General features: G+C 32.7%; 3 protein-coding genes across 5 annotated transcripts; all 3 read left to right on the top strand.

The window, feature by feature from the left end:
- Positions 1–116: 116 nt before the first annotated feature.
- On the top strand, positions 117–2,433 carry LOC114172978. Of its 2 annotated transcripts, XM_028057154.1 has the most exons (5): positions 117–381; positions 485–730; positions 928–996; positions 1,154–1,369; positions 2,047–2,433. In XM_028057154.1, exons 1-5 carry the CDS (start codon positions 373–375, stop codon positions 2,278–2,280), a joined length of 774 nt encoding a protein of 257 aa, XP_027912955.1. In that variant the 5' UTR covers positions 117–372; the 3' UTR covers positions 2,281–2,433. The 2 variants fall into 2 exon arrangements, with proteins under 2 accessions (XP_027912955.1, XP_027912956.1); XM_028057155.1 differs by lacking the exon at positions 928–996.
- A 5,663-nt stretch (positions 2,434–8,096) lies between these two features.
- On the top strand, positions 8,097–12,593 carry LOC114172559 (WEB family protein At3g02930, chloroplastic-like). 2 transcript variants are annotated; one of them, XM_028056968.1, is made up of 4 exons: positions 8,097–8,438; positions 8,600–8,701; positions 9,298–9,553; positions 9,952–12,593. In XM_028056968.1, the coding sequence occupies exons 2-4, from the start codon at positions 8,685–8,687 to the stop codon at positions 12,259–12,261; spliced, it is 2,583 nt and encodes an 860-aa protein (XP_027912769.1). In that variant the 5' UTR covers positions 8,097–8,438; positions 8,600–8,684; the 3' UTR covers positions 12,262–12,593. The 2 variants fall into 2 exon arrangements, with proteins under 2 accessions (XP_027912769.1, XP_027912768.1); XM_028056967.1 differs by having other exon boundaries at positions 8,097–8,701.
- Positions 12,594–14,021: 1,428 nt separating this feature from the next.
- LOC114168562 lies at positions 14,022–18,341 on the top strand. The gene is made up of 7 exons (XM_028053442.1): positions 14,022–14,220; positions 14,301–14,402; positions 14,529–14,643; positions 14,925–15,040; positions 16,053–16,241; positions 16,912–17,054; positions 17,883–18,341. The coding sequence occupies exons 1-7, from the start codon at positions 14,099–14,101 to the stop codon at positions 18,062–18,064; spliced, it is 969 nt and encodes a 322-aa protein (XP_027909243.1). The 5' UTR covers positions 14,022–14,098; the 3' UTR covers positions 18,065–18,341.
- The last annotated feature ends 1,733 nt before the right edge of the window (positions 18,342–20,074 follow it).

Genomic DNA, 20,074 nt, shown 5'->3' with positions numbered 1-20,074 from the left:
AAAAAGTTATGGTATACAATAATTTAAGGTTTCTTTATACTATTGTTATTACACCTCTTATTTTATAATAAAAAAAATAGGCCATCAATTCTTGCTTGTGAAATAGGTATGGTGCTTGGTTTGGGTTGGGAGTGAGGTTTGGATGCAGTCTTGGAAGAAAACCAAAATAATAAAAACACTACCTTTACTTTCTTTCTGCCTTCATCATCTGCCACCCACCATTACAACAAGCTTATAGCTCCATTCCTATTTTTCTTCCAAACTTTTTCCCTTTTCTCTTCTCTCTGCCATAACAGAGCATATTCAGACAAATTTTATTTTTTCTTTTTTCTCATCTCTGTTTCTGCCACAAGAGAAATCAAACCCACAACAATGATTATGGTTAGTAGTATTATTAGTACCACCCACACGTGTGCATTATTTCTTTTCTGTTTTCTTTCTTGTGTTTTGCTAATTGTTCTTTGTTATGTTATGAATTTATTAGGGGGGTTTAGGAGATGAAATTGGAGTGATGAAAGGTCCCAATGAAGAAGATGATTCTGTTGGAAAGAACGAAGAACAAAAGTGGCCACCATGGCTTAGACCACTTCTGCAAACAAGTTTTTTTGTTCAATGCAAAGTCCATGCAGATTCCCACAAAAGTGAATGTAACATGTATTGTTTGGACTGTAACAATGGAGCCCTTTGTTCTGTCTGTCTTGCTTCTCACAGAGAACACAGAGCAATTCAGGTAAAAAAAAAAAAAAAAAACTCTGCCTTTAACATTGAGTTACCAATAATTCAATCAATTAATCGTCTTTGGAAGATCCCATGATTTTTTATCCATGATTTGAATTCTTTGGATGCCTGTATTCTGATACTGTAACTTTTCTGCATTTTATTGGGATCAAATCAAACCCTATTTGTGTCTTGTATTGGCTTTGATAGGTGGTTAGTTATACGTTCCATTCAATGCTGAATTATGCATCCAAAGTCAACTATGGATGGCCAGTTAAAGTTAGCACTTTGAATTTTCTTCCATTAAAGAATTGATTACATGGAGTGCTTGTTTATTATTTTAACATTTTGGTCTTCCATTGTAGCTAAACTGAATAGTAATGATCTAACATATGATGTTTTGTTCTTGTGTTCTGTCCTGAAAATTTTTTCACAGATAAGGAGATCTTCATACCATGATGTGATAAGGGTGTCAGAGATTCAGAAATTTGTGGACATAACAGAGGTTCAAACTTACATTATAAACAGTGCCAAGATTGTGTTCTTGAACGAAAGGCCTCAGCCTAGGCCTGGCAAAGGAGTCACCAACACCTGCCAAGTCTGTGAGCGTAGCCTTCTTGATTCATTCACCTTCTGTTCTCTTGGTTGTAAGGTATATATATTTACTCTCATTTTATCACATACCATTGTGTATAATAATACTGTTAATTGTTATAATAACCACATAAAAATCACTATGACACTGAATTTATGTTTGGTTTTCGACTTGGAAGCTCAAATTCAAGTTTACTTTTTGTTAAAAGTCACAAATGATATATAAATGATATGTGATAAATTTTTGTTATGTTTCATTTAAGTTCTAAACATTAATTATTTTCAAAGCAAAACCATCAAAATTTTAAGTTGAATGAGTCTATTCTAGAAAACTTTTTTAGACATTTTGTTTCATCCGATATCAGGTCACTAACGAATTATTTACCAATTTTTTGTTTCACGCATGAGATGAATATATTTCGACGTGAGGGAGTGTGTTGGAAGTCCCACATCGATTAAAGATAAGACCAATTCACACCTTATAAGCTGGTTTTGTGGGATTGAATTAGACTTAAAGTCCACTTCTAACAAGTTTCATTCAACCAAACTGCAATCCAAACACATTCTGAGTAAATTTGTGTTAGACAATATTTTCCTTTTTGGACTTTTCCTGTGCAAATTACATAACATTTTGGGTAATCTTTATTGTTTCCCTTGTAATAAAAGTAACAAAAGAACATATTTTAAACATAGGTGAATCTTTCTATGCTCAAGTGTTCAATTTTTTCCCCTCAGATAGTTGGAACCTCCAAGAAGTTCCGGAAGAAGAAAATGTTAGCTGAGACAGATGGGTCTGATGAGGAAGAATCAATAAATGGCATCAGCAATGAAAGTGCAAGAATAAAAATTCAAAGTTTCACACCATCAACACCACCACCAACAGTGGTGAATCACAGAACTGCTAAGAGGAGAAAGGGTGTCCCACATAGATCTCCAATGGGGGGTGCCCTTATTATAGGATACTACTAATGTCATGCACCTTATGAAGTTACAATACCTGAGCCACTGTTCACTGAGGCCGGTGTTGGAACTGCTTCACTATCTTGTATAATGCAAAATATAGGAGGAAAACAATAAAGGAAAAAACACAGGTTATAGAAATCAAATAACTGTAGAATAATATTGAATGGAGGTAAGAATAGCCATCATATGTGTTGGTTTCAGATACAGAAGAGTCCAGATTTTCTTGGTTTCTTCGTGTCGTCCTCTGTGAAACATTAAAAATATATTGATAAAATTGATAAAAATATATTAATATTAGTATATTAAAACTTTAAAACATAAAAAATTCGTGTTCATCGGTATATTTTGAAGATACAGATAACAATACATAAAAATCTAATAGAAAATTTAAATATGTAGAAAGTAGTTGTATTATGCACAATAAAAGTCTTCATCATGATTATAAAATGTTCCACTTGGTTTGGTATATGTCCATTCTCCAGTACCCTTTCAAAGACTTGGAAGTGGGGTGTTGAATTGTTGAGTGGCTTAAATTGCAGAATGTGTTTGGTTTTTGTATTGTTCCTCTTTCTTGCTTTTCATGCTTCACTTCTTATTACTACTACTTGATTAGTGTAGTACACATAGGGAATTTATTTAATATGTTGAGTTTATTTTTCTTTTGAATGACATTTAATTTAATTATATAGAAAATAGCTATTTTGTAAAAATATTTAATTTTTTAAGGAGGATCTGTCTTATGTAAAATAGGTTAAGTTGAAGCAATAATTGTTTGATAAGATAAATAATGGAGTTATTATTATTAACACATGAAAAAGCATCCAGAAAAACAAGATAAGACAGTGAAACAGACATTATAGGAATAATAGAGGACCCACGAAGAAGAAGAAGAAAGAGAGGAGCCTTTTATTTTCTTCAAATCCAGAGTAAATAAATTTACCCTTGTATTAAATATATATCAGGTGAAATTTTGACACAAATAACTTCATCTAAATGATTATAAAATTAAAATAATCAGAGAAAAAATAAATTAAAAATTCAAGTCACATGAAGTATATGAAGACTAAAACAGCAATCAAGTATTGTTCTTATAACACTGTTGTAATTACTAAATTAAGAATTTAGTATTTGTTGTCATAGTCAATGCAATTGATTTCTAAGTTTTTTCTTCCAATAATTTTTTCTTTCATCTTTCACACAAAGACAAAAAAGAAAAGTAATGTGTGCCAATTCTTTGCAGGTTCTCACTGCATAGTTGTGTACGGTTTCTTACAAAAAAAATCACTAAATTCCAATTTAGCAGAAAAATGATGCTTGTAGTCTCATGAAATTATCTAAACTTTACTTCAAAAGGAAGCTATTCACAACTTCTGTCTTCTGTCTTGGTGAAAAAGTGAAGAGAAAGATGGTTCTGTGAAAGTATATATAATCTATATTATATATGTTTTCTTCTGTACTCATATTCGTAACAGTTCACAAAAACATCATTAATTTTGTACCCTACTTTTAGAGTATATTATGAACTCAAATGGTTGTCTTTTGTAGCAGTTTCTTTCACTGATAACGAAGACATATTTGTGTTGAAAGGTAGGTGTTGTAGTAGTTTCAATCAAGTGTTCTGTGTTAGGACCATTATCATCAGAGATTGTTGTATAGATACTTTAAACTCATGTTATGTTATGATTTGATGAGAACTAATTGCAATTATTAAAAACGTGGTTAAACTTATTATATGTTACAATTTTCATCTCAAGAAGACAATTTCACCAAAACAAGATGAACTTTGAAATTGGGAGCAGTTAAGTTAGAAAAGACTAAAATACAGAAAGAAAGGTTGGTGGAGATAATCGCTTTTTTAAACATATACATATGCTGTGTTATAATCATGTGTATTCATAATTTTTAATGTTAATTTTTGTAACGTAAAGTGAATTAATATGAAATTAGCTAGAAAATAATTATACACATTTATTTGGTTATTAATATAATGATTTTCCTTGCTTACCAAAAAGTTTGGTTCTTTGGACCTAAACTAAGCGTGTTCAAATTGGGCCTAGTCGGAGTGTTAAGAGTTCTTGATTATTGGAAAGAAATCCTATCAATTTTCTTTTTGCACCCAACCAAAAAAGTGGATAATTGAAATTAAAAATATACTATGTTTTTAAAAATATTTTTAATATATTTTAAAACTTGAAATTCAGTAATTAATTATTTATTTTAAAAGTACAATAAAAGAATAACGCAGAAAAACAAAGAATTTAAATTCGATTGGATGCAAGAAGAAACCACCAGATTATTGAACCTAAAGCTAGCTCCAAAGAAAAATGATGAAAATAATAAAATATTGCGATTTTAAATAATAATGAAATCATGTATCTAAAGATAGAAAAAGTTTTAATATTTAAATTTTGAAATTGATGGATGAAGTTGCAGCTAATACCTGAATGTGATACCGTGATGAAGACGATGATGGTTGGAACAGGCACAAGGTATAAGAAACCAAAGTGTGTTGGTTGGTAGTAATGTCTATTCAATAAGAAAATAACACGTTAAGTTTAATATATAAATAAGTGCAAAACATAATTTATTTAATACAATTTTTAAATAAATTGACGTAAGCTAAGCTCTTTTTTAAAAAAAAAATAAATAAATACTTTATTAAAATAAAAGAATTTACATGTTGAGTTTTGCATGGTGAGATACATGAGTTTTGGAAATATATACGAAATCAACGTCGTATTCTCCAAAATCATTCGTGTGTCCAAAAACATGACAATCACTTTCTAACGTTATTCATCCATTGTTACATCCAAAACTCAAATATTCTGTGTTCGGCTTTATCTTCAGCTTTATATTACACCTATATCACTGTTCTAAGATTCAGACTATTTTTAATAGGTTTAATTAGTTGGATGGTACCCACTTTTATTCAAATGTGTCAGTTTGGTACCCGCTTTTGAAAATGTGTCAATCTAGTCCTAACTTTTGAAAAAAGTGTCTAAATAAGTCTTTTTCAGACAAAAATTACTAAAATTATTAAAATCTAAATGAAAATAGATATCATCCGACTAATTAAACATTTTTAATACTTATAATTAGTCTCTCTGTTCTTCACCAAAACTTACCATACAATTTATTTCGTTGCCAACATATATATATATATATATATATATATATATATTAAAAAAATTAAAAAAAGCAACTGAATTAATTAGTTTTATCAATTGGTGTGATGACGTAAAAGTGATTATATTTGGGATGAGTTTTTTTAGAAATAGTATTAAATTTTAAGCATTAGTTTTTGTTGCTATTTGATTGTCATTGAAAGTTACCCCAACACATCATGACACATTACTATGCCATTTTTTTCCTGTTTCTCTAAACACATAAACTCATTTATATAAGAGTTAAAGTCATTATTATAGTACTTCAAGATTTAAGTTAACCTAAATTCATAAAAACTATTTAGACAGAAGTGATTGTATATTCATAACCACCACCAAGTTAGATTCTAAGTGCTTGCATCACACTCCCACCCACTTTTTGAGACCACCACATGTTTGTAACAATGGCTCAATGCTAAACACCACCACTCAATCAAATATCAGTTCTGTTTCTCTACCAAACTCCAACACACTACCTTGAATCACAAACTACCATCCTACAAACTCTATAAAAATCCTTTCATTCCACTTGTTGTGATCCCTTTCCTTGCTAACTCACTGAACAAATTCTTTATGTAGTGTCTCAATCTAATTGGTTAAAAATATTTATATTTATCAGAAATAAAACAAATTTATAATGTATAAATGATTGTAAATCGTATATTTTAACTCGGTTTTATAAAATTAAGTTCATTTAAAATTTTTAAACTCTTTCATTTTGTTTTAAATAAGTTGGAAATTTCATCTTCGATAGAGATCACTTTAAAGTATATGTGTGGTTGCAAATCTCACCTTATAAGTTGGGTTAGGGATTGAGTTAGACTTAAAGTTCATTTCTTAACATAGTATTAAAGTCACGTATTAAAGTCTGTCATAGCGAAATTTATGTTTGTTGGGATTGTAAATCTCACGTTAGAAATACATATATACTCGCATGGGGAGGATGTGTTGGAACTCCCACATGATAGATATTAATCGAATTTAGATTCTCTGTTAGGCTTTCTTACGTTGTTGTACTTTCAAAATACACTAATAAATACTGATTTTGATGTTTTAAAATATATTATAAAAATTTTTTAAGTGTCAATATCAGTATATTTTAAAGGCCCAACAGATGATAACACTAAAAAATTAGTAAAAAATTTAGACTCAGATTGATCAAATTTAAAAAATATATTTTTGTAAAAATTCATAAATATTTTTTTAATGATTATATTGCTCTCATTTGAATTTGAATAATTTTTTTTATTATCAAAGATCATCTTCCAAACATTTTGAATACATAAGAAATCATTTAAAATGTTTACAAAGTCAATTATAATAATGATTATTGTATTTAAATAAGAAAAATCAGAACATGACCTAACTTGCAAGCTTTTTGCATTCAACTTGCAATTTATAATAATTTCAACGCTTACACGTCCCGTTTATAAAATTCAACCTGATTTATTACTTGGCATCAACAAACAAGTCAATCTTTTTTATCCAATGTTAAAAATTTGTAGAGAATGAACATAATGTATCATTTTATGATTCAATAAAAAAGTCTTTATGCGCAAAAACATACATTATCTTTGACAATATAGCTAAAATTTTATTTATTTATTATTTTCTACACAAACAATGAAAAATTTCTGCGGAAAAATAATCATATTCAAATCTCATGAGACTATCATAAATTTTCTAAAACAATATTCTAACTTTTTTAAAATACATACAAAATTAACCTTTTTTTTTATAATTTATTTTACTGCAAATCCTTCATGTCCTTTTGTCTTTGGATTATGTTCAGAAACATGATCACGACTTTTTAACAATATTCATTGCATATAAGAGTGAAGCGTTTTTATGTGCTTTTACTTTATCCTTTGGTTGGTACAACAGTCTAATTATAGTTTCCTGTCACATTTTTTATTTATTTTTTAACAGTTTATTTATATCAGACTATTTAGCTTATAACATTAATCAGTTTATTTTCAATTCATATTTAATAATTATTTTTTTTAATTTTCGAATTAAAGAAATAAGTATATCAAACTTTTAAGAAAAAAAAATACACGTTTGATTTTAATAATCTATTATTAAATTTCATAACAAAAAAAAATTAAAAATTTTAGATATACATACAAATTTATAAATATTATCCCTTCATCTTATCCAAACCAACACTAAAATCAAATTTATTTATTTTGGATTTCTTGATGTAATGAGGATAATACCATTTTTAGTGCCGTTTTGCATTAAATGACGATAAAATATCATAGTTATTTAACGCTCTTTGTTTCTTTCACTAGAAAAAATTTAACAAATATATTTAAATGAAACTGCATATTAAAAAGAAAGTGATTATTTCTTTCGAAAAATCTTAAAGCATAAAAAAAGAAAAGTTGAGAAAAGCAAAAACCATGAATGTTATTTGGTGATCTGAACTTCACATGTGTCTACTTTTTAAAATAATCCAACCTGGCAAAGCAATTGGGAACATGCAGTGCTATCTCTTTCGAATTAATTTTGCAGTTCATGAAAAACCAAACTATTTTGTTTTGAAATTTCGACACATGCACATGTTTGGAAATTCAATTGTGACGATATTTAAATTTAAAAATTTGGAGAATAAATTGGAAAAAAGAGTTGCAGGGGTAGTTCCTAATCCCATGGCAGAGTCTCTCTTTTTCCTGAAAAGAAGGGTAAGGTTGGAAGAGTCAGAGACAGGTCTTTGCCTCTGAAAAAGCTACACATACCTTTGCCTTTGACAGATTTAAGAAAACTCAGGGTTACTTTTGTCTTTTCACTGTACTCACCCTCCTCAAGATATGCACTCACTTAACCACTGCTTCCACTGTGAGAGAGAAGAAGAAAGAAAGAACAAGATGAAAATGAAAAGGGTGAAGAGAGAGAATACCATAGCATAGCATAGCATAGCAGAGTGTGTTGGTGTGGCTACTCTGGAGACAGGAAAACCAGACCAACTTATTTGGCTTTGGTTTATGTTTGTGTTCTGTAAATTCCTCTTCATGGTCTTCTCCTTCCCATAATTTCTTTCCAAAAGCCAAAGAAAGAAAGAAAAGAAAAAAAAGTTTGATTTTTTTTTTTTGTTTTTTAATCTTACCCTGATCCCAAATTTGTTTCGTTTCTTCCTTCTGACAATGTTGGAACTTCAGCATTCTCGGTTCTGCAACTGACACTTCCAGCAAAGGCTACACCTTCTCACGTTGTTTTGGTGTTACTCGGTCGCTTCTTACAAACATGGCTTCAAAATCCAGGTATCTCAAGTTCGGTGCTTTGTGTTGTGGGTGTCTCTATTGCTTTAAGATCTGGTGTGGGTTTCTTCTACTTTCTTCAATGTACGGCTTTCGCGAATTCGCTTCTGTTCTGTGTGGTTTTGCAATTGATGGTTTTGATCTGCTATTTGAAGACATTTGGAACGCCCTTTTCTTAGTCTGTGTAAATTTCGATGTTTTTTGGGTTTCTGTTTGGTGCGTGCATGAAATTTTAAGATGGGCTTCACTTCATTTCTATTTTTGGTTGTTGTCGAGTCTTGATCTTCTACTCTTCTTACTGGATTGTGTTTTTTTTTGTGATTGCATCTCCGTCTGTGTTTCTTGCCCTAATTCTTGCTTTTGGGTAGCAGTTACTGACTTACTATCCCCTTTTTCTCTCGGTTGGTGGTTATTTCTTGGTTGATGAGTTTGGCTTGACAATGCGTTTAGATGCTGAGTTTGGAACTAAAATTTGGTTTCTTAGGTTTAGATCCATCTGTCTGATTGGATGCAAATATGGCATTTTGTTACTTTTTAGTGTCGTGTCTTTTCATTTCATTCAATGCATCAGTATGAAGCTAACATTGTGAATCTGATAGATCCGGTTTATCGGAAACCTCCAACAAAGCAACTCCAGCCACTCCCAACAAGGCACGGCCATCAACTCCCAACAAAACGTCACCTGCAACTCCAAGAGTTAGTAGACTCAGCAAAAGTGTGTCCAAACCGGAATCAGAATCGCCGTCACCTCTGCAAAATTTGCGCCTCTCTGCAGAAAAATCGTCGCCACGAGCTTCGAATTCAAAGCCTGTCATTGAGCGCAAATCACCAAGACCTGCATCCACCACACCTGATGTAAGTTATAGTAAATGTACTTTGTATCCTTTCTTATCTGAGATTAGTCATGTCTGGCTTTGTTACTAAATGGCAACTCTTGGAAAGTTGAACTGCTTGCTTTTTCAGTTCTGTTTTTCTGTGAAATTTTTAAATCTGCTAAGTTCTCAAGTCTGTTAACAGTGTATATAAAAAAAGTAAACATGAAAATGTGTTACCATTTGTTAGTTATTTGACATTTCTTTTTCTAGGAATTTGAATGTTTATGCTATCCATGGCTTGTTATCTGTTTATAAGAGGTACTGTGTGTGGTAAGTGAATATTGATAGTTTGTTATAGCACAAAAAGGAAAATTAGTCATACTTTTTCTTTGGTTATCTGTTATGTGATACATGTTTATAATGTTCCTTGAATTGCAGAAACAACTTCCAAGAGTTGCGAAGGGTTCTGAATTGCAGACGCAGTTAAATCTTGCTCAAGAAGATCTAAAGAAAGCAAAGGAGCAGCTGAGTCAGGCTGAAAAAGAGAAGGCAAAAGCGATTGATGAGCTGAAAGAAGCGCAGAGAGTGGCTGAGGAAGCAAATGAGAAACTCAGGGAGGCAATGGTGGCTCAAAAGCGGGCTGAGGAGGATTCTGAGATTGAGAAGTTCCGAGCGGTTGAGTTGGAGCAGGCTGGAATCGAAGCTGTTCAGACGAGGGAAGTGGAATGGCAGAAAGAGCTGGAAAGTGTGAGGAACCAGCATGCTTTGGATGTGGCTTCTCTTCTCTCCACTTCTCAGGAGCTTCAGCGGATTAAGCAAGAACTTGCCATGACTTGTGATGCAAAGAACCAGGCACTGAGTCATGCTGACGATGCAACTAAAATTGCGGAGCTTCATGTGGAGAAAGCAGAGATTCTCTCAGCTGAACTGATGAATTTGAAGGCCTTACTTGATTCGAAGATGGAAACTGAGGCTAGGGAAAACAAGATTGTATCGGAGCTGCAAACAGAGATTGAAGCTCTTAATGAAGAACTTGAAAAGGCAAAGGATTATGATGTGAAGTTGACGGAGAAAGAAAATCACATTGAACAGCTTAATGTGGAGCTTGAAGCTGCCAGGATGGCTGAATCTTATGCACACAGTCTGCTAGAGGAGTGGACGAAAAAGGCCGAGGAGCTAGAAGTGAAGGTTGAAGAAGCAAATAAGTTGGAGAGATCTACATCAGCGTCTTTAGAATCAGTAATGAAACAGTTGGAAGGAAACAATGAGTTGTTACATGAAGCAAAATCTGAAATTTCTAGTCTTAAAGAGAAGGTGGGATTGTTGGAAATGACAATTGATAGACAGAGAGGAGATCTTGAGGAGTCAGAGCGTTGTCTTCTTGTGGCTAAGGAAGAGAGTCTTGAATTGTCAAAGAAGGTTGAAACTCTGGAATCTGAACTTGAGACAGTCAAGGAAGAGAAGGCTCAGGCTTTGAATAGGGAAACGCTTGCAGCTTCCAATGTTCAGACCCTATTAGAAGACAAAGACAAACTAATTAATGAATTAGAGATCTGTAGAGATGAAGAAGAAAAGACTAAAAGGGCGATGGAAAGCTTAACTTCTGCTTTGCATGAAGTATCTGCAGAAGCCAGGGATGCCAAAGAAAAGCTATTAGCCAGCCATGCGGAACATGAAAACTATGAGTCTGAGATTGAAGATTTAAAGTTGGTCTTGAAAGCCACTGATGAAAAATACGAGGCCATGCTTAATGATGCACGACATGAGATTGACGATCTTACATGTAGTGTTGAAAATTCCAAGAACAACATGGAATGCTCCAAGGCAGAGTGGGACCAGAGAGAACATCATCTTGTCAACTGCTTAAATCTAACTGAAGAAGAGAACTCATCCCTTGGAAAAGAAATCAACAGGCTGATTCGTTTACTCAAGGAAACTGAGGAAGAAGCCGGTGCCAAGAAGGAGGAAGAAGCACAGCTGAAGGAAAATCTCAAGGAAGTTGAGGCTGAGGTGATCCACTTGCAGGAAGAACTTAAAGAAGCAAAGGCCGAAAGCATGAAGTTGAAGGAGAGTCTATTGGACAAAGAAAACGAGTTTCAGAATGTATTTCAAGAAAATGAAGAACTTCGAACGAGGGAATCCACATCTATTAAGAAGGTGGAAGAGTTATCCAAGATGTTGGATGAAGCTACGAGCAGAAATCAGCCTGAGGAAAATGGGGATGTTACTGACAGTGAGAAAGACTATGACATGCTTCCTAAAGTAGTTGAATTCTCTGAAGAGAATGGACACGGTGGAGAAGACTTGTCCAAGAAGGTAGAGCTTTCAGCCAATGAAGAGGGACTCGGTCAAAACTTACAGGAAGAAACTATTCCCATGGATGACAAGTATGAGAAAACTGAATCTCCCAAAGCTGTGAATGTCAATGGAAAAGTGAAGGAAGATGCGGACAAAGGGAAAGATGATTCTGCAGAAGCCGAATTTAAAATGTGGGAGAGCTGCAAGATTGAGAAAAAGGAATTCTCTCCAGAGAGAGAACCAGAGCCTGAATCCTTTGAAAATGAAGTTGAGTCAAAGAAAGAGGGTGGTGAGGGCTTTGAGCAGATGAATGGAGCCTCTCTAAAAGAGAACGTTGATGATAGTGGGAGGAACTCACCATCAAAGGAACAAGTGAAGAAGAAGAAGAAGCCTTTGCTTGGGAAGTTTGGAAGCCTGCTGAAGAAAAAGGGTGGTAGCAATCACAAATAGAACAAGATTTGACCTTGGCAGGTATATTGAACATTAAATTGTTTGCATGTATTTGCTTTATGATTTTGCTTCTTGATGAATAGCTTTTAAAGAATGACTGAGGCATGTAATATTGTTTAGGAGTCTTACTCTAGTCACTTATTTTGGTTTGTTGACAGTAAATTGTATGTGGTGGAATTATTGTTATTTTTTTGTCCCCTGTTCTTCTCATTCTTCTTGCCCTTCTACACAGATCTGAGGAAAATTAAGAAGTGGCAAGTTGGATTGTATTTTTATACCATCTTATCTTCATTCCAATGAAAGTTAGATAGAACTTCTGATGTTTGCTACCACTTGGTGTTTCTCTCAAAATACACAGTGCTTAATCACAATCTTCTACGTTAATTTGTTAAAAAATGTTTTTGCATGTTGTTATATACTTGGTGGGTATGTAGAAGAGAAAAAGTTACTACTCTAATGATTGATTGACAAATTGGTTTCCTTACAAGTTTACAACTACAATGATTGATTCAGCAAATTCAGCAATTCTGCACATTATTTGTTGATTGCATTTGTCTCTTCCCCTCAGGAGGCAGTTTTTCTATATTCAGAAACTGTGCTGCAGGGAATAAAATACTCAGATAATATTAACTCACGATTTTTCAATCCATTCAATCTTTTCATTTTAAATGAATCAAATCCTTATGCACGTGCGTGATGTTTTTCTTTTTTGGTGAAAAACACAAGATCAATGAAACCCCAACTTACAGAATTATCCCAACTAGCATTGTTTTTACTGATAACTGCAACACACTAAAACCATCTTCCATTGGTATATTCAAAGAAAGTTGTGATATTTTACAAATCAGACAATCTCATATTTTCAACTTGTATGAGAGGACATCGGTAACAAACATCAATATTTAAGCCGTATTGATAATTTTTATATAATAAAAGTATTTTGTTTCAGATAAATGTAATACAAGGTAATGCGTTTTACTAAGAGATTAAGCTTAAGTATGGATATGTAAATCTTACTTTGAAACAGTAAACTTTCAAGTAGAAATTTACATAATCCGTTTCCAGTCTCCTAAAATATCAAAAGAGTGTCTTCTATGAAGGTTCACTATAGTCCAAAAACTTGGACCAACCAGTATAAGGAAATGTATATAAACCAAGGAGATTTTATTTGGGTTAGTGCTGGTTTGTGATCACATAAACATAATCTTTGTCGTTCGGAATTAATATTCTTTGCTTTCCAAAAATAAAAGGTGGTCGTGGCTTCGGGTTAACATTGAGATAAAGTTTCAATTTTTAATAACACAAAAAATACGCTTGAGATTGCAATTAATTCTTATGGTAGTTCAAAACAACTGCACTATTCAAGACTTAAACTTTGGCAGACAAAGTTTATGTTCTATGCTTGGTTGGGCCATCTGCTTTATGCAGTTTTTTTTTTCTTTTCTTGTTAGACTTAAGGGTTAAGAAAGTTTAAAACAATTTAAAAAATAAGATTTTTTTAAAGACTTAAAATAATTAATTCTAAAACAAAAATTTTGAGGTTTTTTTTTTTAATGTCTAAAAAAAGTAGTACTAAAAACCTCTTTTTAGACATTATTTTTAAGACCTATTAGACATTTATTTTAAGAACTAAAGTAAAGTCTCCACTTACTTAATCCTTGATGCTTGAATTAAGTTTTATATTAATTTAAAATAAAAAAGAAAAAAGTTAAATAATTGTAAAAGACGGAATAAAATACATATTAGAAAAATAGAAATGAAGAGTATAAATTTGCAGCAGGAAGCTTGGGGAGTAGTCAATGTGGGTGGAAGACCGAAGAAGAAGAAGCAACGAACGATGTGGCTGGAGATTATCTTCGGTTTGGTTATCTACAAATTGTTCCGACGGTTCTTTTACGACGACGACGTTTTAGACATGGAGGGATCTGATTATTCTGTTCTTTTCTCCGTCGCTGATAGGTCTCTTTTTTCTTTTTCTTTTTCTTCTTTCTTTCCCCTATTTTTGTTCTAGGGCACAAATCAAGTTCAATTTTTCCCAGGCTTAAAAAACTCTACGGAGCAAATGTGTATGTGGGTCTTCGAATTCCCGATGCTGACACTGCTTCTCGACAGGGCATTGATATTGTTCTTGTCACCAAACAGTATTCTCCCTTCTCTTCGTTTCAATTTTTTTGTTAGTTTGGCAATGACTTCTAGTGTAAGGTATATTGCACATAATTGAAGTATGGTTTCGATTTTATTTTGAGTTTCAACTTATTATACTGCAGGGAGCTGGTGGTGGTTTCTGTGAAGAACTACTCAGGAATTTTGACGATTGGTGGCGATGGTGGCTGGCTCTGTGAAAAACCAGACAAACGTAAAGCAGAACGTCACCCTGATCCTGTAAGGAACCACTAAAATCGTATTATTTTTATTATTATAATTATATTCTTATAGATGTTGATGTTGAATACTATCTTTAATTGCCTCACAGAATACTGTTTCATAAGATGGCATGAATTAAAAACTGGTTTGGATGTTTATTAAATCATACTATAAAGAGTGCTTTGGGTTTCTTTTTGTTCACTTTTTTTATCGATACTGCTGCACTGGACTTGGAAGAACACCAGGGATTGTCTAATTAGTAAGTTTGTTCGTTAACTGTTTTCTCAAATTATGTACAGGTGGAAGAAACACGGAAACAAGCTTCTATTCTTGAATCATATCTTGAACAGAGAGGGGTTGCTCTGCCTGAAGGATACATATGTTGCAAAGTTATACTTCCAAATCCTAAATTAGTGTATGACTTTAAATCTACTCGTAATTTCACTTACTATCATTGCCAAATTCTTGTTCTAATCTTTTAGATCTTGATTTGTGGTTTGTAATCATGACAAAAAATATGGTTCCCGCCAATATCATAACTAATCTTGAATCTTGGGTAACTTTATCAATAAATACATTCTGTGTAGAACTGAAAACGAGTATTGACTCTTCAGGAACATCATTAGTAAGCTATTGTTTAATGCTAAGCTAACTGTGTCATTCTTCTCTCCTCCATTACCATCATCTAGAGAAAAACAAAAGCTTTAAGTTTGCTTCATGAAGAGGAAACTCTGCCAATTCAAGAAGCTTGACACCATTATCAACTGGATCATTCTTCACTAATGCACAACTTGTCTCTCCTTTTCTATACATTATATTCTTCATCTTTTCTAGACAAAAGTTGTGGGTTTGAATGCGCATAAACCAGATATCATTCATTTTGGATCTATTTTGTTTCTGTTAAAAGAATGAGTAAAGGACTATGTACATAAATTCGTCTCACAACATAAGGAAAAACATACTTAGACTAGAAGCTTTAAATTTTTTCAGATATGTATCGAGAAGTATCCAACTCACATCAGAAAAAAGATCAAATGAAAAAAAGAATGGATACTTTTCAGATATGTATCAAGCAGTATCAGGGAAAAACAATTGAAAATGCATACGTAAGTGTCCAAAGAGTATCAGTATCCAACATGGGTGAGGCATTGATACTTGTAACGGACTAATGACTATTTTACTATTCACATGTTTATGAATTCTTTGCATGAAATGAAGAAATAAATTCTGTGTAATTTCTAGTTAAACTTTTGTATATGTTAAAGAAGTTGCAAATGTTGGAGTATGGTTCAATTACTTGAGAATCAGTAATTTTTACATGAAAAATGCATCTGCAAATCTAGTCAAGGGCAACTGAGAATTTTCTCTTGCCTCTTTTGCTAATGCATGTCAAAATTATTAATTAATCTCTTTATTTGTTTTTGCAGTGCCCTTCCTGCAGATGGTTTTCCGTCTGAAGTTATTACCCATGATCAATGGATTCAACTGAAGTCGGAGTCAAAGAGCAAACTGTCTAGTTGGGTAAAGGGTGCTCTTCGTAGTGGGAAGAAGGATATGCTGGAATCTATTAATCAGAATCTTGATTTTGTCCTTAGCTCGGCACCAATATGGGATAGGTTAGTTACCATTTTGTACTTGATGAGTCACTGCATTTTTTTCAGTAAAACTTGTTGCAGTTTGAGGCTTGTTAAAGGGTCCTTCACCCAACCTTGACTTAGGGAAGCAAATATGTCAATCCATCTGTGACCTATCAGATGTTGGCTTGTTAAAAATCTGGTTTCTCTTTGCTTAATGTGTGTCAAAAGCCCATTCAACCTCAAAGCTCTATTAAGAGAAGGCCCAATGATGGATTTATGTATGTAGCATCAAAGCTAGCTTGGAGCTACAATGCATAGGCCCACTCGAGCCTTCAGCTGGGTTTGTTTTTCTTTATAAAAGAGATTTTTAATACTGTTATGAAATGACTAATGGGTGGTTCCATGTATTTTACTAGTATTTTTTTTTCTGTGTTTTCACTATTTCAGTGCCTTCTTTTTGGATGATTTAAAACCCTAGTGTTTTGCTTTAGCCCCTACTCAAGTAAATGATTTTGGTGCAGCTGAGGAAATTATTCTGAATCAGAATCTGCAATTCTGATCAGCTTTTTGGTTAGTTGTGATCAAAATGGGGTTTAGAAATCAGATATATGCATGCCTTCATAACAGTGTGTTTTGGAGCTTTGTTGATATAATTTAATAGTTACCAAATCATAGTTTTTCACTTACAAAGAGATTGTTTGGTTTATAGGCTGGAGCTTAAAGGAAACAAGTACGTATTGGGGGACTTCCTGGAATTTAAGGGCAAACGAGAAGATGTTGAGGCTTTAAAACATATTAGAAGATCAAAAGTTGGCCGAGTGGTAATCCAGAAGACAAGCATGTTTGGACTGGGTAATTCTTTTGGGAATAAATTATGGTTTTTGCTTTTCCAGTTGTATTTGTTTGCTTAACAGTAATTATGATATCCTCTATCCCTGAAACGTAGTAATAGTAGTATACTCCTTTATGTTAAAAGTATATGAATTAAGATCATGAAGAATCAAGGCACAAAATCACTGTGCGAAGGGAGAAAGAATTTTAATATTCTAAAATTGGCTCTTATACGCTAGAGGTGCCCTTGGTTTGCCAAAAATTAAAGGACCGGACATTGTTTTGTACAAAACAAAACAATAGAAGGTACAAATTTTTGTTTCATGGACAAATACCATCCAATAGTTACAAAAAAAAAAAAAACTTCCTCTCTGTGACAGTTTTACTTCCTAGCCCCTTTCTCTTCCTCAATTTGCCCCCTCCACTCTTTTTAGCCCGTCTTTCTCTCAAAACTTCTTGTGTGGCTGGGCTGTGAATTAGTCACCAAACAACAAAATTTGGGTTGTAATTCAACTATTTATATTGTGCTATTTTAGTTATATTGTCCCTCAATGTACATCAAACGCATCTTAGTTGATATGTGAAAGTCAGAAAAAGGCGTTTGGAAGTCAGAAAAAGGCGTTTTTGTATCTCCTCATTGCTGATTATTAATGCCGAGGTTCATCTAATTATGATGTTGAAATAAATACCTGTGAGGCAAATGATTTTCAGTAAAACTATGGTTTCAACTGATAATAACCTGTCTCTGATGGAGGGAAAAAAAATCACGAAAGCAAGCTTTCTGTAGTTGTACTGATTTGGTCATTGGTGGTTTTGCGGTTTCTTTGACTAACTTGGAATGATTTGCAGCTCCTTCCAGGCTTCAAGTTCTATGCAGTTTGCGGGACTATAGAGGTAAAGGGGCTTCAGAACCAGAGTGGAAAGAAGAAACCGTAAGATCAAGTACCGAGATAATCTTTCAGCCTGAAAATGGTTCAAAAGTTCGAAAGTTTAAGCTCTCCTCAGTGACCTCAATGGTTCTTAGTGCTTGAAGTTAGCCAAACTAAGGAAGGTATTATAGTGATGATTTTTGCAGCTGGCATCCATCTCTCGTCTATTTTATATTCCTATATGCCCCTTCAAGGATTTATACTCTTCGTTAAGCTTCATGAAATGAATATATATATATATATATATACATTACTACCCTTAGAAAATATCAATATAGTCAAATGTCTGACATGGAAGTTACTACTTTCCAACTATTTCTTTTTTTCCGCGAGCATGTCTCATGTATATATATTTTAATATAATGAACATTTTTTTTTTACATGAGGTTCATCTTTAACTTTCAGCTTTATGTCTCCCATATAGTGTGTAAACATTTGTTATTCTTTCCCCTAGTGTGAATTGGTTAGAAATATTGCATTTCTCCATGGTTTTCAAATGATCAGTCTAACCCTATTCAATGACAAGATTCACCCTATTGAGTAGTAATCAAGCACTAACTATCCCTACTTGAAGATCAACTCTTGTGATCGAAGTTAGTCAATAAACTTTATTAAATCTAGTTAAATGAAATTTTCTCTTAAAGTATTTAGGTGGATCCCCTTCTCATCTAATTTAAATCAGTGATTCAATAAATCCGATTGAGCTTTGTTTCATCACTGCTCATAATTTCATTGTTTCATCACTGCTGAGCTGATGAACTCTATCAGAAAACTTGCACACTAAATTTTTCAATTGATTTGGTTTTTCAGAACTTCACCGAAAATTCTTTAGTCAATCATGCATTTGGTTGTGAAAAAAAAAACAGTTTTGTAATAGTACAGTTACAAATAAACCAAACAAATATCTCAAATCTGGGTATTCAAATTTTATTTCCGAGTTTCCTTTTCATGTGATAATTTTTTCTTTAAACTGGTTTAGTTATATATTTTTTATTATTATAAAGTATCTAGCAGAATCTGTATATTAGTTGTGTGTATATCAAGTGTTGTCATCCTTGCATGAATTTACCCAAGGCAAAATGAAATTAACAAATATGAAAAAGAAGTCTTTCTTTCTGCACACCTTCAAATTTCTTCCAACACTCCATCAAATCCGATTTGAATTTCCAGAATACACTAAACTAGTTTCGGAAATATTTTTCTGGAATACACTCATCCCACCTCTGTTTCAAATTAAAATTTCCGGAAGCTGGGATGCATAGAAGAAATCTCCCCTTTTTGTTTTGAAGTTAAGTTACATAAGTTTTTGTTGAGTATTTAAACGGTTAGTAGCACGCGAAAAGGAATCCAAGATTTGTAAAATTTTCAAAACATATATATTGTATTCGACAAAAAACTATCATATTATAAGATTTATGGATATTGAAATTCAACTTAAAATAGTTATAATGGGAAATAGTAACAATTGATAGTATTATATTTAGAATGGTTTCGCTGTATAGTGGACCAAAGTGGATTACTTGAAGAAATTACACATTATATCTTTGTCTTATTGGGTCAGAATCAATAGGATTAGTCTTACCTAACATGTAACAAAAATTCTTGACTTTTTTTATACAAAGATAGATTATGATGAAGCTAAAGAAGTAAAATATGTCGTTCAATTTTCTAGGTTGCTTTCTAATACCAGTGTCAAAGGGAAAATCATTGCAAAGACAAATGGTTAAATAATAATTCATGTTTTATTATTTTTATTATGTTACATTATTTTATTATAATGTTTATATTTCATTATCTTTAACTTGCCAAATCTTCACACATATCATATGTGAGGAAAGTTTTAGAAACAGAAAAATCTTGTTTTAGGTGCATTTTAACGTTGAAAATCTAACTTTCTTTTTTTTTTGCAAATTGTGTTTCCATTGTGCCATCCAAACACACTGTAAGTTGTAGGTGTCTCATGCAATTATTTCTAATCACTTTATCATTCAAACATTACTAAATGTTACTTATTATCATCCAATCCATAACAAATAATACAAAATAATTTATTATTTAAACTGTCATAAATAAGGAAAACATTGAAGAAGAGACATTATATAAGTGTTGGAG

Source organism: Vigna unguiculata, chromosome 2 (assembly GCF_004118075.2).
Source record: "Vigna unguiculata cultivar IT97K-499-35 chromosome 2, ASM411807v1, whole genome shotgun sequence".
Taxonomy (NCBI): Eukaryota; Viridiplantae; Streptophyta; class Magnoliopsida; order Fabales; family Fabaceae; genus Vigna; species Vigna unguiculata.
This window is presented reverse-complemented; position numbering and strand designations above follow the sequence as displayed.